Source organism: Balearica regulorum, chromosome 2 (assembly GCF_011004875.1).
Source record: "Balearica regulorum gibbericeps isolate bBalReg1 chromosome 2, bBalReg1.pri, whole genome shotgun sequence".
NCBI classification, from domain to species: domain Eukaryota; kingdom Metazoa; phylum Chordata; class Aves; order Gruiformes; family Gruidae; genus Balearica; species Balearica regulorum.
In genome coordinates this window covers 1,301,227-1,321,577 of record NC_046185.1, presented here as the reverse complement: position 1 = coordinate 1,321,577, position 20,351 = coordinate 1,301,227, and the positions used below count along the sequence as shown (strand labels likewise).

The 20,351-nt window shown below is 57.5% G+C and overlaps 1 protein-coding gene across 2 annotated transcripts; it reads left to right on the top strand.

Moving 5' to 3' along the window:
- Window positions 1–857: 857 nt before the first annotated feature.
- On the top strand, window positions 858–20,351 carry LOC104637705 (1-phosphatidylinositol 4,5-bisphosphate phosphodiesterase gamma-1). Of its 2 annotated transcripts, none has more exons than XM_010305295.2 (32): window positions 858–1,846; window positions 7,770–7,919; window positions 8,025–8,118; window positions 8,198–8,245; window positions 8,842–8,926; window positions 9,060–9,140; window positions 9,232–9,266; window positions 10,224–10,296; window positions 10,409–10,510; window positions 10,590–10,708; window positions 10,808–10,893; window positions 11,081–11,201; window positions 11,302–11,470; window positions 11,758–11,877; window positions 12,092–12,199; window positions 12,284–12,471; window positions 12,685–12,885; window positions 13,031–13,150; window positions 13,473–13,656; window positions 13,975–14,052; window positions 14,948–15,051; window positions 15,272–15,368; window positions 15,627–15,693; window positions 16,136–16,299; window positions 16,423–16,519; window positions 16,658–16,882; window positions 17,198–17,346; window positions 18,112–18,226; window positions 18,467–18,628; window positions 18,833–18,921; window positions 19,043–19,227; window positions 19,305–20,351. In XM_010305295.2, exons 1-32 carry the CDS (start codon window positions 1,627–1,629, stop codon window positions 19,354–19,356), a joined length of 3,888 nt encoding a protein of 1,295 aa, XP_010303597.2. In that variant the 5' UTR covers window positions 858–1,626; the 3' UTR covers window positions 19,357–20,351. The 2 variants fall into 2 exon arrangements, with proteins under 2 accessions (XP_010303597.2, XP_075599272.1); XM_075743157.1 differs by having other exon boundaries at window positions 923–1,846; window positions 19,282–19,419.

Here is a 20,351-nt window from a genome sequence, read left to right as displayed (position 1 = left end):
GATTTTAATTAGGTCTGAAACAGTCTGCACAGGTCATAGTAGATCCTGTGCCTTCTCTCCCACCAGGGCCAGTGGTAAGTCCTGGCTCTGCTGAGGTCCATCAGTAGGACCCCTGGGCGCCTGAGACACCGTCACTGGCACCCCCTGAGCCTCCGTCAGATGGACCCCACGGTGACTGAGCCTCCATCATGGGGACCACTGGGTGCCTGGGCCTCCATCACCTGGATCCCCAGATACCTGAGCTTCCATCACCAGGACCCCACCATGCTCCAGGAGTCTCAGAGCCCCATCAGCACAAGAGGAAGTCCCTGCCCACCCCCTGCACCCCTTGTCCCACCTCTAACCCCTGCCTCCCCCAAATCCCTGCACAAAGCATCTGCCCCCATAGCACCAGAGGGTCTTTGCACATCCAGCATCCCTCAGAGGGACAAAACAAGAGCTGTGACACCAAGCCCTGTCCCTCACTGCCTTCCCGCTTTTTTCCAGCTGTGTTTCTTTCCCCTCACTGCAGTCCCCAGCCCTTTTCTTCCCATATATTTGAGGCAGGACAAAACTCATAACAGCAATGACTCTGGTCCCGGTCACTCATGTGGCTTCAGTCCCAGATCAGTGTCGCAGCTCGCAGCAGGGACAGCCAGGAGCTAAAGCCACAGCAGCTGCTTTCCTTATCTTTAACCCTTTTTTGCCAAACAACCACATTTTCACCCAAGTGACCCCATCCTCGTCCCGGGGTGTCCCCCAGCCAGCAGCGGGGCCTGGGGCACCCCCACAAATCCGGTCCCCATCTTGAGTTCCTCTAGATGTCACCCTCAGCCGTCTTTTCCCCAGCTCGGATTTTCCTTTCTCCAAGATCCTGCTTTTTTTTTTTTTTTTTTTTTTTTTTAAATTCCTTTCTGATCTCTTTCCGGCCATGTGTGATTGCAGTTTCCTCTGGGCGTCCATTTCATCAGCCCGAAATTAAGGAGCGGAGGAGAGGGGTGGTGGGCAGCCGGCAGGAGCCCTCCCCCTCCCCACCCACCACCACCCCAACCTCGCATCCCGCATCCCGCTCCACCGGGACCCCGCCGCTCCCCGGGCTGGTCGATCACCCCTCGGCACCCCCTCGCCGCACCCCTCTCCCAACCCCGGCCCCGCTTGGCCCGGAGGCCGGGGGGGGATCCTCCACCTCAACACAGGCACCATCAGTTTTGGGGTGACTTTGCGGTTTTTTGGGGGTTTTTTTTGGCTGGGTTTTCCCCCACACCACCCTTTTTACTCGCAGACGTGCCCCTGCCATCCTGTGGTGGCCGGATGGTTTTTCTCCCCCTTGGCTCTGAACCGCAAGGCCATCGCCACTGGCGCTGCCCATCTTCTCCCACTGCTGCTGGATGCCAACGCCGGGGCCGGATTCAACCTCGGCGAGAAGGTCACAGTACCTCCAGCCCACCCTTTTCCTCCCCGCTGCCGCCAAGCCCGGCTCCGTGCCGTGGCCGTGGTGCGGCGGAGGAGACGTCGGCCGTAGAGGAAACCCACGCCCGGGGCGAGCAAAGAAAATCCCTGGGGAGGTTTCGGCTATCTGGTTTGTCCTCTCCTGCATGAGACAACCCCGGCTCTGCGGCTCCGCCGGGCGATGGCCGTGTAGTGAAGATGTCTGTGACCAGGCTCAACAGCGTCAATGGCTTTCTGGAGGACGGCAGGATGGAGGCAGGGGACATGGGCAGGATCCTCCGCTGCCTGGAGATGGGCACCGTCCTCACCTTGTTCTATCAGAAAAAGTCACAGAGGCCAGAGCGAAGGACCTTCCAGGTGAAGTTGGAGACCCGGCAGATCATCTGGAGTCGGACACCTGAGAAAGTGGAGGGGGACAGTGAGTATCGGTGGCAGTGGCATGGGGAGCTGGGGATGTGCTGGTGGGATGCCCACCCGTGGTGGAGTGCCTGGCCGTAGGGTGCTTGGCCATGGTGAGATGTCCTACTGTGGTGGGGTGCCTGGATGTGGGGTGCTTGGTCATGGTGAGATTCCCTACCATGGTGTGGTGACTGGTTGTGGGGTGCCCAGCCATGATGGGGTGTCCTACTGTGGTGGAATGTCCAGCTGCAGTGGGCTCCCTGGCTGTAGGGTGCCCAGACCTGATGGGGTACCTGGCAGTGGGGTGCCTGGCTGTGGTGGGATGCCCTGCTCTGGTGGGGCGCCCTACTGTAGTGGGATGCCCAGCCACAGTGGGGTGGCTGGCTGTGGTAGGGTGCCTGCTGCAGTGGGGTGCCTCGGCATAGTGGGATGCCTGGTTGCAATGGGGTGTCTGGCCATGGTGGGATGCCCAGCCACAGTGATGGGATACCTGGTTGTCGTAGAGTGCCTGGTTGTGGTGGGGTGCCTGGAAATAGTGGGGTGCCTAGCCATAGTGGGGTCCTGGCCATGTTTGGTGCCCTACCATGGTGGGATACCTAGCCACGGTGCAGTGCCCAGCCTTGGAGAGGTGCCCAGCCACGGTTGGGTGCCCAGATCCGTTGGAGTGCCTGGAATTAGTAGGGTGCCCAGCTGCAGTGGGATGCCCTACCACGATGGGTTCTCTGGCCATGGTGGAGTGCCCAGATGCGGTGGGTGCCCTGCTGTGGTGGAATGCCCAGGCATGGTGGAATGCCTTGCTGTAGTGGGATGCCCTACCATGGTGGGGTGCCTGGCCATGGTGTGATGCCCAGATATAGACATGCTGGAGTTCTGGGCTGAGCAACCCTTGCCTCCTCCATCCCAGCTCGTGTGACCCATAAGTTGCCATGGGCATCAAGCTGCTGCCATTTCATCCCCAGGGTTTTATACCCTCCCTGGCAAGGAGGTAAAGGAGCCAGCCACCACCTTGCCTGCTTACGGTGCTTTTAACCCCAAAAATGGGGTGTTCAGGCTGCCAAGGCAGGCAGCAGCATGGGGTGGAGCATGGTGGTGGCCCCATGCAGCCCAGAGAGGACTTGACCAGCTGGGGTCTGCCCCATGTGCATTAATGACATCAGTGCAAAATCTGGATGGCATCTGAACTGGTAGGGACTGGTGACACTAGGGTCCAGCACAGGAGATGCTCCCACTGGAGCATCCATAAAAATCACCCTTCCTTGTGGATACGCTGGTGGCTAGTAGGCTGTTGGGGCATACTCCCACTGCCAGGCATCGATGGGGCTCCATGTCTTGGTGCTCGTTACCTTGTCGCTCATGACTTCAAGACTTGCACCTCCTCTTAAATTTAGCTAAAAACAGCCAATGGATGAAAACACAGGGTTGGGGTGAGACAGAGCCATCACCTCATTCCACAGCCCTATTTGGGGAGGAACCCACTTTTGGGGTATCATCTCACCTGGACGATGGCAAACCTCCTGGAGGTTTGGGAGGTGACAGTTGCCTTATCCCTGGGAGGGCTCAGATGGTGTCATTAAAAAATCACCTATCACCCACCCAAAAATCACCACCCACTGCTAATTTTGCGTGAGACAGAGCAAAATCCACACGAGGGTTCAGTTCCTACTCGGAGGGGTCGACCACAAGCCGGACTGCTGGCCATGGTGAGGCTTTGAGCTGGGAAGGAGGGTGGCACCCAGAGATAGGCATCGGCACAAGCAGGATCGGTGTTTGTCCAGACCTGCTGGGCACGGGAGGTTAACTTGCCACCAGCCCTTGGGGGGAAGCAGATTTGCGGGAGAAGGAGGAGGAGGGATGGGTGAGGGGAGGAAGGGCACCCACTATTGGAGAGGTGGTTTTGGTTCTCGCAGGGAAGAGCTCATTCTCCCCTCACGGAAATAATATGTTTCCGGCTCCTTGTTTTTCTTTGGGAGCACCATGCGCTACCAGGTCGGGGTCTTGGGTCACTTCTGATGCCCTGCCTCAGTTTTCCCACTGGTGCCTTGGGATCTGGCTTCTCCCATGCGATGGCCCAAAATCCCCCACAGGAATAAGTGGGCATCCTCTGAGGTCATCCAGAAGGGGTAAAAAAAAAAAAGAAAAATTCCTCTGGAAATGGTAAAATCCTGCCATCCAACCCCATCACCCGCTTCCCCCAGCCCTGGGTGAGAACAATCCCGGTCTTGGTGTTGGGCTGGAGCATCTTCACCCCTTGGGCCAGCCCTTCTCCATGCTCACACATCCTCCCGTGCGCCATAATTTTATGGAAGCGCTAGGATCTCCTGTTCATCCCTGGGGTCTCGCTCCCACCCCGTGCCCAACCTCACGCCTGCCTGGGCCATTTTAAATCCCCCTGTCAACCAGGCACCCTGCTTGCAGAGGGATTAGCGGGGACAACCGACAGCGCTGATGTCTCTGTTACAGACTGGCAGGGCCAGGACACGGATCCTGGGTCTCCCCGAGACTCCCGGCACCATGCAGGCTAATTACATGCTTCGTTAAGCAGCCGATGGACGAGTGTCCGTGCCAATGGGGTCGCCTGTAGCATCGTCTCCAAAATTAACCTCATCCTGGAGGGTTTCCAGTTCATTGCCCTCGTCAGACCCCGGTGCCCAGTGCAAGGATGAAGTCTAGTGGAAAACAGCCCAAAATGGATCTTTGCAAGAAATGAAAAGAAATAGGGGTGAAGGCAGCTTGGCAAACCCAAGAGCATTTCAGAGGGGTGGTTTGCTACAACAAAGCCTAATTGGGATCACACCTCCAGCCTCGCTAACAGCAAATAATTAGAAATAGGACTGTTTGGGGAGGAGAAAATACAAATGGGGTTTAACACTGCTGGACCGGGAGGAAATATTTTATTTCAGGTTTTAAATCAGCTTCACAACAGCATGAGGAGCCCTGGGGGATGCGGCCACCCTATCCCCCCCAAGATGGGAGGGTCTGAACTGCCCCATGTCCCACCAGAAGGAAGGACCGAGGTGAACATGAGGGGACACGGCTTGTGCCACCACAGCTCCATCCGGGCCAGCTAGATTTCCCAGCACAACCATTCCCTCCAGCTGCTTTGCTTTACTTTTCTCCTAATGCAATAAGAAAACTCCCAGGCTCACAGCATCCCTAAAAACTACCGGGCAGACCCTGGTCCTACATCCTCTTCCCACCATCCCTATATCTAAAACCTTCTTTGCACCACGCTGCTCACTTTGCATTAGAAGAGAAAAGGGATTTTCGCAGCTGGAACCGACTTCCAGAGTGTTATAGTCGCCCGGGACCCCTGAGACAATGCAGGGAGGAGTTTGGAGACATAGTTCTGACATGATCGCTGCAAATCCGCTGCAGATGTGGTTTCCAGGAAGCCGCCGGCTGCGTTGCATTGTGCAGCCCTGCGCCGCTCCCTCTTCCCCCGGCTCTTCATGGGGCTGGGCTATTTGCCCTGCGGAGAAGGACTTTGGGGTACTGGGGGATGAAAAACTGGACATGAGCCCAGTCTGTGCGTTCACAGCCCAGAAAGCCAACCATATCTCAAGCTGCATCCAAAGCAGTGCGACCAGCAGGTCAAGGGAGGGGATTCTGCCCCCCTGCAGTACTGCGTCCAGCTCGGGGGTCCCCAGCACAAGAAGGACATGGAGCTGTTGGAGCGAGTCCAGAGGAGGCCACGGAGATGATGCGAGGGCTGGAGCACCTCTGCTATGGAGACAGGCTGAGAGAGTTGGGGTGGTTCAGCCTGGAGAAGAGAAGGCTGCGGGGAGACCTTACTGTGACCTTTCAATACTTAAACTGTGCTCCTCAGAAAGATGGGGACAGACCTTTTAGCAGAGTCTGTAGCAACAGGACAAGGGGGAATGGTTTTAAACTAAAAGAGGGGAGATTCAGGCTAGATCTAAGGAAGAATTTTTTCATGATGAGGGTGGTGAGACACTGGCACATGTTGCCCAGAGAGGTGGTAGACGCCCCATCCCTAGAAATATTCAAGGTCAGGTTGGACAGGGCTCTGAGCAACCTGATTTGGCTGAAGATGTCCCTGCTGATTGCAGGGGGTGTTGGACTAAATGGCCTTTAAAGGTCCCTTCTGACCCAAAACATTTGATGATTCTATGATTATTGGCAGTGCCCAGAGGTCATACCCAAGGCCAGATCCCAGCACTGTTGAATCAGGGGAATGGCTGCACTGGGACTTGTTGGCAGAGCCCTGGTAGTCATCAGCATCTCGCCCCTCTCCAGCACGCCGTGGATGGGCAGCTTTGGGGATGAGCAGCTTGTTTTTAACCTATAAACCCATTTTTTACCCCAAATATCTGCCTGTTTGTACCAAAGTGGGTTTCCTCCAAGCCGTGGAGGCTGCACGGAGACAGCAACAGGGTTTCATTTCTTGAAATCCAGTCCCAAAACAAAGCACACGCAGGGGTGCAGACCTCCTGTGTATCGCTTGTGCTAAAATCCCACTCCAATTCGTGAAATTCGGCTTGCGGTAGTCCAGCAAGGGAAGGCTGGATAAAGCCTCCAGTGTTTTCTGGAGCTTTTCCGCCAAGAAAAACTATTCTGCACCTCTTTTCTTGCTTAATGAGCCCGATTTCTCCCCCATCCCTTATTCCTTCCCACGTTCGGCTTTTCTTTATCCCTTTTGGATTAGGCTGAGGGTTTCTGTCGAGGCACAGGCACGTCTGCACCCTTCCTCACTGCCGCATCGGAAACGCGGCCGGGCTGGAAATTCTCCGGGAAATGACCCATTTCCTCGGCAGGACAATACCCTGGTGCGGTGGTCTGGCCGCCCTTGGCCGCACAAAGGCCTTTCCGGTGCTGGCGGCTCAGCTCTGGAGGGCAAAGCTTCCCAGAGGTGATGTTCATGGTATTGAGAACAACTTTGGGTGTTATTGCTAATATCATCATATTATTTTTCTGCTCCCGGCGGGACGTGTCCACTCGGCAAAACCAGGGGTTGGAAATCTCCCCCAGCGGTGTAGCAGTGAGGAAGACAGTGATCCGGAAACCCAGCCCTCCCGCCGCCGGCGGGGCTTTATATAGCAAGATAATGAGAGAGCAGCACAGCAGGAAAGAAACGCCCTGTGGTCCGGGCTGCCAGGGCTCCAAATTGCCACCTTTGGGCAGACGTCTTCAATTAAAAGATGAGCTCAGCCTGCCCCAGAGCAGGGTCTGTCTCTGGGAGGAGAAGGCAGGGGAGAGGTGGCCGGAGTTATGCTGGCTGGGATGAGGCTGGCTGAGCTTGGAGGACACGTGGCACCCACGAAGCCGGGAAACCGGTGGGCAGCACTGCGGGGATGCCACATCCTGGGGACATGGATCCCTGGAGGACACATAGCAGTAGTGTGCCATCACACGTCTCGGGGAAGAGCTGCAAGGACCTGGGGATATGGCTCCCTGGAGGACACATGGCCATGACACCCATGGTACCATCACATAGCTGCAGCAGTGCTGCAGGGATGCCCTGTCCTGGGGATATGGTTCTGTGGAGGACACATGGCCATGGCACCCATGGTGCTGTCATGCAACTGCAACAGTGCTGCAGGGACACACCATCATGCAGACGTGGCTCCCTGGAGGACACATGGCCATGGCTCCTATGATGCCATCTTTCACCAATGGGCAGTGCCACAGGGATGCCCCATTCTGGGCACACGGTTCCCTGAAGGACGTGCAATACCCATGGTGCCATCACACAAGCAGACACATCACTGGAGGGCAGCGGGGACATATCTTCCTAGAGCACCCACCATATCATCACACACTCATGGGCAGTGCCATGTGGACACCCCATCCTGGGGAAAAGGCTTCCCAGAGGGCATGTGGTCTCCTGGCAGTCCCATCTCTTGCAACCTCCCCAAGCCCCACACGTGGGTCCGTGGTAACAGGCAGGCTGGGGACAGTCCCATGTCCCTCTCTCCCTGCAGTTGACATTCGGGAGATCAAGGAGATCCGCCTGGGGAAGAACTCACGGGACTTTGAGCGCTACCCTGAGGACGCTCGCAAGCTTGACTTCACCATGTGCTTCATCATCCTCTACGGGATGGACTTCAGGCTGCGGACACTCAGTGTGGCCGGTGCGTGGGCTCCCTCCTCCCCCTGGCCACCTGCAGGCTCTCACCCCATCCCCAGCATCCCATCTCCCCCATCCTAACTTCATCACACTCCTCTTCCTCCTCCAGCTTTCTGTGAGGAGGACATCAACCTGTGGATAACGGGCCTCAACTGGCTGGTGGCGGACACCCAGAAAGCCCAGACCCCGCTGCAGATCGAGAGGTGAGGAAGAGCCAATGGGGCTCATTTCCCAGTCCCCCTCCCGGGGCTGAGCGTCGTCTGTCCATCCTTTCCTTCCCAGGTGGCTGAGGAAACAATTTGATGGGATGGACCGGTCACGGGAAGGCAGGTGAGCACTGTCATGGCCCTGTGTTGGGAAGTGGCTGGTGCGTTTGGCTGGACAGGGCCATGTCCCCCCAGTTTCACCCCAAATCTGGAGGCTGAGCCAGGCTGGGAGCGGGGTTGGTGGGACAAGGTAGTACCAAGTTATTTGGGGTTCTCAAAGGCACCAAAAATCAGGCTCAAGCACAAGTTCCCTCCTTGCCATGATGCCCCCATGCCCGTTGCTCCATTTCCACCCGTGCCAGGAAGGGCTGGACCATTAATGCAGCCCATAAACATCTCTCCAAGTCAAGAAAAACCCCAAATCAAGTGAATTTGGACTTCAATGATTACACGGATAGGGATGGGCATCACCTCCAGATGCGATGATGGCTTAGAGCACCCAGTTGGTTCTTGGGCGCACTCCCTCTCCGTGACCCTCTGCTCACACTCGCACCATTAGGGGTCCTGTGCCACTCTGGGGGTCCACAGCCCAGTAGGGTGGGAAGCCCACACCAGAGAGCATGCTAGCACCAGAATTTGGGGTGGGACCCTTGGTGTCAGGAGCTGGGGGTTGTCTGTGGGGTCTGGCCGGCCCTCTGAGGCCAGCTCATCCTCCTACAGCATCACGGTGAAGGACCTGAAGGCCATGCTGCCCCAGGTGAACTACCGCGTTCCCAACATGAGGTTCCTGCGGGACAAACTTGTGGTAAGGCTCCCCCTGGGCACCCCTACTATGCATGGAGAAGGTCTTCAAGCCCCCACAGCCAGGCTGGACTGGCCCCGGTGTCACTGACTCCAGCTGGGTGGCCCTGCTCTCATGTTATCACCCTTTCTGGCAGGAGGTGGAAGCCAGGAACGAGATGACTTTCTCCCACTTCATCCAGTTCTACAAAAACTTGATGTTTGATGCGCAGAAGTCGGTAAGAGCCATGGCTTGTCCTCCCAAGCATCCCCTGCCCAGTGGAGCATGTCCCTGGCCAGCTAAGCCCTGTCCCTTCCTTTGCCTCGCAGGTCATCGAGCAACTGGAGCTCTCGTTCCCCTTGCGGTAAGTACCCAGGAGCCCAGCAGCTCCCATCCCAGCTGAGCCTCCGAGGGTTGGATCCATTGGGTGGGAATGCAGCTGGGCTGCAGGGCAGAGCCTGGGGAGGGCAGAGGGTCTGAGCAGTGCGCGTGACCTCGGAGCATCTCCCAGCATCGGGGCAGGCTTGGGGTGGATGGTGGGATGGCAAGGGTGGTCTGAGGGGTAGGGACGGGAGAAGGGATGAGCAGGAATGGAAGAAGGGATAGGAGTGGGGATGGGAGAGGGGATGAGCGGAGGGATGGGAGGATGGGAGCAGGGATGGGAGAAGGGGTGAGGAGGGATGGGTGAGGTCATGGGAGAGGGAATGGGAGCGGAAACAGAAGTAGAGATGGGAGCAGAGATGAGCAGGGATGGGAGCGGGGATGGGAGTGGGGATGAAAGCAGTTATAGGAGCAGGGATGGGTGCAGAGATGGGAGCAGGGATGAGCAGAGATGAGAAGGGATGGGAGGAGCAGTGGGAGCAGGAACGTGAGGGGAATGGGAGCAGGGACACGAGTGGGGATGGGAACAAGAATTTGAGCAGGAATGGGCGTGGGGATGGGAGCAGAGATATGACCAAGAATGGGTGCAGGATGGGATCGGGGATGTGAGCGGGGATGAGTGCCAGGGATGCAGGGACATGTGGCACTGCCCTCCTTCCCACATCCTTGGGCAATGCTGCATGCTCTGGCTGGGTGCCTGCCCCTCCCAGGTTGCAGGGTGACACTGGGAGTGTTTGCTCCAGCAGCACCCAATAGCTCAGGGTGTCCCTGGTACCCCCATGGCCTGCACTTTCCCTGAGCCACAGAGGGCAGGAGTGGGGTGGGAGTGGGAGGCATTGGGGAGCTGAGCTGCAGGTGGGCACTGGCAGCCTCAACTCCCCCATGGGGTCTACCCCAACTCCTGCTCCTGGTCCTCGCTGATGGCCTCTCCGTGTCCCAGGAACGTGGACCGCCCTGAGCTGTGCCAAATCTCCCTTTACGACTTCCAGAAGTTCCTGCTGCACGACCAGAAGGTGGGTGCCCTTAGAGACCCCTGTGGCGTCCCTCTCAGCTCCAAGCCCAGGGACCCCGATGGGATGCCCCAGCCTGGTTCCCCTTGTAACAACAGCCGTGTTTCCACCCCAGGAACCCTGGGCCAGCGACGTGGGCATGGTGCGGGACTACATGTGCACCTACCTCAAGGAGGGCTCCAGTGAGGCAACAGACCCCTCCTTCCAGCTGGACGAGGTGGGTGGCCCCACATGGCACCTACCGAGGGGTGTCTCCCCAGCCTTAGCACTCGCTGACCTCTCTGCTTTCCCCCTAGTTCCTCACGTACCTCTTCTCCAAGGAGAACATGGTGATGGATGCAAAGTATGAGCGTGTGGTGCCTGAGGAGATGAACCACCCCCTGTCCCAGTACTGGATCTCCTCCTCCCACAACACGTAAGGACAGGGTGGGCTCTCCTCAGGGACCTCCGTGAGCATCCCATCACCCTGGCCAGGGCAACCTTGGCCACTGATGGTTCTTCTCATTCTCTGCAGGTACCTGACAGGGGACCAGTTCTCCAGCGAGTCCTCCCTGGAGGCATACGCCCGCTGCCTGCGCATGGGCTGCCGCTGCATCGAGCGTGAGTCCCCCCAGCACCACACAGAGATGCTGAGCAGCCCCCCAGCACCCTGTGTCACATCAGATGACTGTCCCATGTACCCATCCCATGGCACCAGGGTGGGGGGATCTTTCATGTCCTTCAGGGGCTCGAAAACAATGTGCAGTTGGTGACCAGCATGTGTTAACCAAGGTGTCTCCCCACTCAGTGGACTGCTGGGATGGCCCAGACGATCTTCCTATCATCTACCATGGCCACACACTCACCTCCAAGATCAAGTTCCTGGATGTGCTGCACACCATCAAGGAACATGCATTCGTCACCTCTGAGTAAGCTCCAGACCACCCAATGACATCCCAGTTCTGGGCCAGGCAGGCAACCTCTCCTTTGCCTTCATCCCAAGCTACTATTCCCACCTGCTTCCTCCAGGTTCCCCATCATCCTCTCCATCGAAGACCACTGCAGCATCGTCCAGCAAAGGAACATGGCCTCCCACTTCAAGAAGGTTTTCGGGGACATGCTACTCACCAAGCCAGTGGACATCAATGCCGACGAGCTGCCCTCACCCACCCAGCTCAAGAAGAAGATCTTAATCAAGGTGTGGGGCGGGCACCACCCCAAAGCCCCTCTTTGTGAGAGGGACAAGAACCATGCTGGGCTGGGAGGAGTGGTGATTATCTCAAATCTTGGGACTCAAGAGCAATATCTCTCTGTGCACATGCAGTACGACATCAGAGAGACGTCCTACTGTAAGAGGCTGTCAAGGGGAACAGGGGGTGGTGGAGGGGAACCTGTAGGAGCCCAGGCGTGGCCTGAGGGCTGGGAGCTCAGCGTGATGGGGACACCATACCCACTGCTGAGCTCCCCTGCCTGGGCTGTCCCCAGCACAAGAAACTTGTCGAAGGGAACCTGTACGAGGAGGTCTCCACTGCCAGTTACTCAGAGAATGACATTAGCAACTCCATCAAGAATGGCATCCTCTACCTCGAAGACCCCATCGATCATGTAAGAGCCTCCCTGCTGCTGGTGGCTGAGGGCTGAGTGGTGTCTGTTGGATGGGGATGAGCATCAGGGTTTGGGTTGGGCAAGGGGCATGGGCTCTCCCAGACCACTGCAATGCCGTAGGGAGATGGGGGAGGGGCAGAAACAGAGGTCTCAAAGCCCCATCCTTCCATGCCACCATCCTGCCAACCCTGGTGATGCTCTTCTTCCCTCCCAGACCTGGAGCCCCCATTATTTTGTCCTGACAAGCAACAAGATCTACTACTCAGAGGAGACATCCCGCTACCAGTTCAATGAGGACGAGGAGGATGTGGAGCAGAAGGAGGTGTGTGTGGAGCAGGATGTGCCCATGAGGTTGGGGGGGACACTAGCCCCAGGGCATGTCTTCTATTTTGGGGTGAACTTGTAGGAGTTCAACAACAACGAGCTGCACTTCACGGAGAAGTGGTTCCACGGGAAGTTGGGAGGTGGCCGCGATGGACGGCAGATCGCTGAGAAGCTGCTGCATGAGTACTGCACCGAGACAGGTGGCAAAGATGGCACCTTCCTGGTGCGCGAGAGTGAGACCTTCGTGGGTGACTACACCCTCTCCTTCTGGTAGGAGCCTCGGGGGGAAGGCAGGATCCCACCCTCCCCCAGCCAGTCTGGGCATCCCACCAGAGGTCCAGCTGATCCCTGGGTTGGTGGCCGGAATGGCATTTGGGGTGGAAACACCAGATTTTTTCATGGCACGTGGACCCCCAAGCGTGGGATGGTGGGGACATGAACCCAAGTTGACTCACTCCTGCCTTCTCCCCACCACCGTGTCAGGAGGTCCAGCCGGGTACAGCACTGCCGGATCCACTCGCGGCAGGAGGCCGGTGCCACCAAGTTCTACCTGACGGACAACTTGGTCTTCGACAGCCTCTACAGCCTCATTTGCCACTACCGCGAGGTGCCGCTCCGCTGCAACGAGTTTGAGATGCGCCTCACCGACCCCGTCCCCCAACCCAATGCCCATGAGAGCAAAGAGTGAGGGCCGTCCCCAACCCCATCCCCATCCCCTTGGTCTTCTGGGTCCACCAGCCTCCTCCATCCCTGTTGTCAGGTCTTGGGTGCCCCCCAGGATGTGGGGATGCCAGCACTATCCCACTGCCTCTGTTCTCTGCCCGGCCAGGTGGTACCACGCCAGCTTGACACGCCTGCAGGCTGAGCACATGCTGATGCGGGTCCCACGTGATGGAGCCTTCCTGGTGCGCAAGCGCAGTGAACCCAGCTCCTACGCCATCTCCTTCCGGTGAGTGCAGCCATCTCAGCACCCCGAGGCTGGCCGGGCTCGGTCACAGTGCCCACACTGCCATCTGAGCTGAGAACTGCTCGTTTCATGTCTGTTGTGACTCCATGCCAGACGGTGGGGGGTTGCTCTCGGTCAGCAGGGTGACATGATGGGACACAAGATGCTGTCATGGGGAGGCTGCAGTGATGGGAAAGCCGCGTCCTGAGGGCAGTCACCCCAGTGGCATCCCTGCCAGGGCAGGGCATCGCCTCCTGCCTGTCCCCATCATGGAGCCAGGGTCTGGCCACCCCTCACATATCCCCCTCATCTGTCTCGGCCCCAGGGCGGAGGGGAAGATCAAGCACTGCCGCATCCAGCAGGAAGGTCGTCTCTTCATGCTGGGCAGCTCAGCTGAGTTTGAGAGCCTCGTGGACCTTGTCAGCTACTATGAGAAGCACCCGCTCTACCGCAAGATGAAGTTGCGCTACCCCATCAATGAGGAGACCCTAGAGAAGATGGGCACCACTGTGAGTGCTCCTGGCAGTGGGGATGGTGGGAATGGGGGCTCTGTGCTGCGGGCAACCCAGTCCCGTCCCCAGCTCCACCATGGTGTGAAGCTGTCCTCCAATCTCTTGGGTGAAACCCAACCAGAACCAGCCAAGCTTGTTCTGCAGCCATTGCCCAGGGTTATAGCACAACTGTAATTCCCTTCCAATGAGTTGTAATGGGATATTAGGTCCCTCTCAACCGTCCTCTTGACCACACATGGTGGCCTGGCTCCCACCACATCCCCTGGTAGTCCCTGCCTGCATCTGAGTGACCCACTCAGGCATATCTCCTTGTAGGAGCTGGACTATGGAGCCCTGTATGAGGTGCGGACCCCCCACTTCTACGTAGAGGCCAACAAGATGCCGATGGCCAGGGTAAGGGGTCAGTCTGATGTGCCTGGGAGGTGGAGGGTGCTGGGACATGACAGTTCTAGTGCTGGGGCTCCTGGGCAGTCGTCCCCCAGACCCACCACATCTCCCACCACTGACCTGAGAAGTGGTGGTGTTTTGCTGCATTTTTCTGACCCTTGAGTGATGCTGGAGCTGATGAGACCTTTCCTGCCTCCCCATCACTTGGGGATAGTCCGAGTTCCACCGACAGCATCGCAATGATGTGGTGGGCAATGACTAGAGAGAGCCCAGCCTAGAGCAAGGACCTGGCACAAGTACACCCCAACAGTGGATCACTTTGCATTGGGGAATCCTGAAAGAGCAGGCTTAGGGTCAGTTCCCAGGTGGTGGAGTCTCCATCCTCGGAGGTTTTTGGGACTTGGCTGATGTTGTAGCTGGCCCAGTCTCCATCCTCAGAGGTTTTCAGGACCAGGCTGGTGTCAGAGCTGACCCTGGAGGAGGCTGGACTGGAGCCCCAAGGTTCCTTCCCTGTGATCCTACAATCCCATGGTCCAGCACTGCTGTGCCTTAAAGGTTCTTTTGCAGCAAAGCAGCTCTCAGGCTAAGACCAAACACAGGAAAGCTTAATCCAAAGGGTTTTTTTCCAGCGAGTGTGGTAATATCAGGGGATTAACCCCTTCAGTGCACCAGGAGAAACCATTGGAGGACCCAGAAAAGGAACACACTTTGCACTGAACATGGTGGTTCTACAGGACCTCCTGCCCTTGAGCAATTTGGGGGCATTATTTGGGGTGTTGGACCCTCAGGAGCCCCCACGCTCCACCATGGGGGCTCGAGGAGCTGGGCTGAGCAAGCAATGCTGCCCGCCAACATCCCAAGCACTGGGTGGTGACGCATGTCCCTCTCCCCGGTGGTCCAGTGCACGGTGAAGGCTCTCTACGACTACAAAGCACAGCGGGAGGATGAGCTATCATTCTGCAAGCAGGCCATCATCCACAACGTCGACAAGCAGGATGGCGGCTGGTGAGGGCGGTTGGGTGGTCTCCGGGTGGTCATCGCTGTGGGTGGGAGGTGGAGGGGACACCCTGGGTTTTCCTGTGGGTCATCCTGCAGTGGGTTTTGACTGCCTTCTTTTCTGCCTCTCCACCCCTTCTCCAATCGTTCCCCAACATTGCATGCAGTATGAACACCCTTGTCCCTTCCCAAATCGGTCCACTTGCCTTGATCCTCTCACCCCTTGCAGGTGGCGAGGGGACTACGGGGGCAAGAAGCAACTGTGGTTCCCAGCCAACTACGTGGAGGAGATCGTCAGCGCACAAGCACAGGAGCAGGATGAGGCCGTGAGTGTCCTGTCCCCATGCACCCAAGACCAAGGCTGCCCAAGATGGTCCCAGCCTTGTGCCAGCCTGGACCCTTAACCAGAGGCTGGGGGATGCTCAACTGTGGAGCAGAGGATGCCAAGAGCATGTTTTTTTCTCTGCTTTTGCTCAGATTTGGCTAATTCTGAGGGCTGGAGGGAGGCTGTCAAATGGAGCGGGCACTGGGCTCGGCCCTGCACAGCCGCCCCCCACCACCACCTCTTCCTTCCTCTCTTGCAGTCATCGGAAAACAGCCCCCTGGGGAACTTCTTGAAAGGCTTCATCGATGTGCCATCCTGCCACGTCGGTGAGTGTCCCCAGCGTGGCTGTGGGAGCGCACCGGGACAGCACACACCCTGTGCTGGATCTCAGTGCCATGAGCTGAGGCTCCCCAAACTCATCACGCAATTGCTAGCCAGGCTCGTGCTTGGCACAACGTGCCAGGGAGCATCGTGGGGCTGGGTTCGGAGGGATTTGGCTGATTTTGAGGGGATTCAGAGGAATTTGGAGGTCTGGATGATTCAGGGAATATTTACCTCTGGCTGTAAGGAAAATGCATTTCAGAGTGGAAAGCTGAAACCATTCATTAGAAAGATGGGAGTCTCACAAGAGGAGGACCCCAATGACTGGTGGGGTGCCAGTGGGGGCTGGTGGGGGCCTGGGAGCGGGACCGCTGAGGTTTCATTTGCTCCACAGAGCCAACAGTTGGGAATGTCTTCAAGTAAAGCCCCCCTCTGATGTCCTTATAGTTATCTCCAAAGACGGGAGGAGCTCCAAACCATTTGTCTTCACCATCCATTCCCAGCAGATGTCCCACGCAGCCCAGTCACTGGACGTGGCCGCGGACACGCAGGAGGAGCTCAGCGAGTGGGTGGCCAAGATCCGAGAGGCCACGCAGAACGCCGACGCCAGGGTGAGGGGGCACTGGGGTGCAGAGGATGGGGGTGCATGGTCCCATCCCCAAGCGGATCGTCCCCAACATCTTCAAAGGAGGAGGCTGGGGGAAGACTTTTAGCTCCTGTTTTCCTTTGTGCAGATGCAAGAGGGAAAGATCATGGAGCGGAGGAAGAAGATTGCGCTGGAGCTCTCCGAGCTGGTCGTGTATTGCCGCCCAGTGCCATTCGATGAAGACAGTAAGAGCTGGAGAAGGGGGGTGATGGAATGAGCATGGGAAGAGATGGGTAGGGGGAACCAAGTGGTCATGGTGGGCCAACCCCTAGGCCACCAGAGGGTCCCATGTCCTCCACTGATGGCCACCTTGGTGCTTTCAGAGATTGGCACAGACAAGGCATGCTACCGGGACATGTCCTCCTTCCCGGAGACCAAGGCAGAGAAGTACGCCAACCGCAGCAAGGGCAAGAAGTTCCTGCAGTACAACCGGCGCCAGCTCAGCCGCATCTACCCCAAAGGGCAGCGCCTAGACTCCTCCAACTATGACCCGTTGCCCATGTGGATCTGCGGTAGCCAGCTCGTGGCCCTCAACTTCCAGACCCCCGGTAAATCCTGCTCCTGGGGTGGTTGCTGGGCTGATCCCCTCAGGCCACCCTAAAATCCCCATCCCCAGTGGCTCTGCCCTGGGCTCTGTTGCTGAAGGTGGTTTGGACAATCGGTCCAATGTTTATTCTCATCCTGGTGGGGACATCTCCATGCAATTCTTGGGTGCTTCATGCAAAACCCAGCTGCATCCCTTCTCCAACCAGGGCTTGGGGGCTCTTAGCAGGGGGTTTGCCAGGGCAGGACCTCCTGCCCAAGTTCCGTGGGTAAGTCCCTGAGCCCCGCAGCTCAGAGCTGCTCTGTCCCCACGATCACAGACAAGCCGATGCAGCTGAACCAGGCGCTCTTCATGCTCGGTGGCCGCAGCGGTTACGTCCTGCAGCCAGACATCATGAGGGATGAGACATTCGACCCCTTTGACAAGAACAGCCTGAAGATCGTGGAGCCCATCACGGTGCAGCTGCAGGCAAGTGGGCAAGGACAGCAAGTCCACCCTGAGGTGGTCACATCAAGATGGGGGCTTGCTTCTTCCTCCATTTTGGGACAATTGGGAGTGGTTTTTACATGTTTCAGCCCCATGTTTGCTTCGTGGAGATCACTACCCCATGATCTCTTTGGTTTGTTGGTCTTTGCTTGCAGCATCAGGAGAACCCCACAATTGCACAGAGCTGAGCCCAACCTGAGCAAGAGCAAGGTGGAGAGTAAAGTACATAAAACTAGCTCAGAAGCTCCTTACCCAACCCTTGGGTAATTTCAGTGTTAGTGCTAGGATGGGTTGGTTTGTAGGCATCTTGAGCATGGCATGAATCCAGCAAAGGTTTTTTAAAAAATTTGGCAGATACAGCTAAAATTAAGATAAATCCAGTCCAAGGTCATAAATAACGTGTGGTGTGGCTAATTATGGCCATGAAGCTTTTGGCAAGCCCAAAACACCCAAAATTTTTTACGATGAAGGTGGTGAAACACTGGCATAGGTTGCCCAGGGAGGTGGTAGATGTCCCATCCTTGGAAACATTCAAGGTCAGGTTGGACAGGGCTCCGAGCAACCTGATCTGATTGAAGATGTCCCTGCTCATTGCAGGGAGGTTGGACTAGATGACCTTTAAAGGTCTCATCCAACCCAAACCATTCGATGATTCTATGATTCTAAAATGCCCAAGCCATAGGGTTGCCTCGGAGAGTCCTTCCTCATCTGATGTAGCCAGAACTCACCTTCCTCTTCCTCCTGCAGATCCTTGGTGCCCGGCACCTGCCCAAGAATGGGAGGAGCATTGTGTGCCCCTTCGTGGAGGTGGAGGTGTGCGGCTCAGAGTACGACAACAGCAAGAACAAGACAGATGTTGTAGGTGAGGGTCCACGTGAGTGACGTTCCCATGCAGCCCCTGCTCCCCAGGGACAAGTGGGGACACCAGGACATCCCTAACTGTGCCCTTTGGGGTCCTCTTGGACATGTGAGTAATGGGGATGGGTTTCATGGAGTAACGAAGAGGACAGGCATCTCCCACTAACGTGCTGGTGCCATGCCAGTGATGTCCATGCCTCCAGCCCATGCCTCTGACCCTCCCTGCTCTCTCCTCACCCCGCAGCTGACAACGGCTTCAACCCCGTCTGGCTCTTCAAGCAGTTCGTCTTCGACATCAACAACCCCGAGTTTGCCTTCCTCCGCTTTGTGGTGTATGAGGAGGACATGTTCAGTGACCCCAACTTCTTGGCACAAGCCACCTTCCCTGTCAAGGGCCTCAAAACAGGTATATGGTCCCTCCATCTGCACCATCATCATCATCATCATCACAGAATCATAGAATGGTTTCACTTGGAAGGGACCTTTAAAGGTCATCTAGTCCAAATCCCCTGCAGTTATCAACATCATGATCATCTCCTCAGGATCTGGCCACGATGAGGGTCTCGGACCCTGCCATGGCGCTGAGCTCATGTTGTGGTGTTGTGTCCAGGTTACCGGTCAGTGCCGTTGAAGAACAGCTACACTGAGGACCTGGAGCTTGCCGCCCTCCTCATCCACATTGAGATCATCAACGCAAAGGCAGGTGGCCCAGGCAGCTCAGGGAACCCCGTGCCTCAGTTTCTCCAGTTGGAGCAAAGAGGAACAGCACCCTGCGGAGTCCTGCCCAACCCACTAGCCTCATACCCTTGTGTCAGAGCAGGAGGAAGACGAGGAGAACCTCTACTCGTCCATCCAGCAGCTACGGGACCATGCCAGTGAGCTCTCCAGCCAGGTCTCCAGCTATGAGCGCACCAACGGCTGTGACTCCCGCTACCAGCAGCGCCTCGACGAGTTACGGGCAGCTCAGGAGCGGCTCATGGAGCTCACGGAAGTCCGCAACCGCAAGTGAGTGTCCCCTCCCTGTGCCTTCAGGAGATCCCTTTCAGGAGGGTCCCTAAGGCCACCACCTTGCTCCCCACCAGGTTGATGGAGAAGAAGAAGAGGGACCGGCAAATGGTCACCAAACGCAGCTGAGCTGGATGGACACAAGCCCGCCAGCCCGCTGCGGACCCCCCCCTGCCACCTCCTCTCCTGCTGCAAAGGGAGGTGGGGTGGCCACATCTGGACGCCCCCCCCCCACCAATGCCTGGGGCTGGGCGATAGCGACGTGACAAATTTGGGGATGAAAGGGGACTTCAGGCAGCTCTGCCTGTGACATTTCTCCATCGGGGCGAGGCAGGAGGTGGGATGCTCCGGCATAAATCCCAGGCACCTCTGGCTTCGTCCCATGTCCTCTGGGGCTGGTGGCCACGTCCTTGTCCCTGTGGGGTGGCCACCGCGGCTCCTCTTCACCCCACATCCTCTGTGTCCCACCACCCCGTGGCGAAGGGGGGTGATGAGCCCCACAACTGATGGGGAAACTGAGGCACAGGAAAGGTCTCCCGATATCCAGCCAGCCCAGGATGGGGCAGGACCGGCCACCCCTGTCCTGCCACCTCCCCGCTGGGGACAGGGGACAGGACCGGCCGGCAGCGAGGCACCAGGACAGAGACGCAGGGGACACTTTGGGGGGGGGCAGGGGGGCACTTTGCCCCCCTCTGCTATAAATATCTGTATTTTCTTCTTTTATCCAGCGTGTACATACGGCGCAGGGGGCGGGGTCTGTACCAGCCGCAGTATTAGGACACAGGGGGACCCCAAAATGTCCGGAGATGCCCCTGGGATGAGCACAAGGAAGCAGGGGACCAGCTCTGGGGGTGCCCCACGGGGCAGGGTGGCCAGTGACGGGGTGCCCCAAGCGGGCACCGGGCAGACATGGGCACCGAGGTGGCCCTGGGGCGGGGGGGGACAGGGATGTCCCCAAGGTGACACCAGTGTTGGCACCAAACCCTGGGAATGGGGACGGATCCTGCAGGTAAAGCCAATGGAAGTGGTGGCTCGGGACATCTCGGGGCGTCCCCCAGGGTCGGGGCGTCCCAGTGGGGGGAACTGTGTATTCTTTGTATGAAAATAAATCTATTTAGCCAATA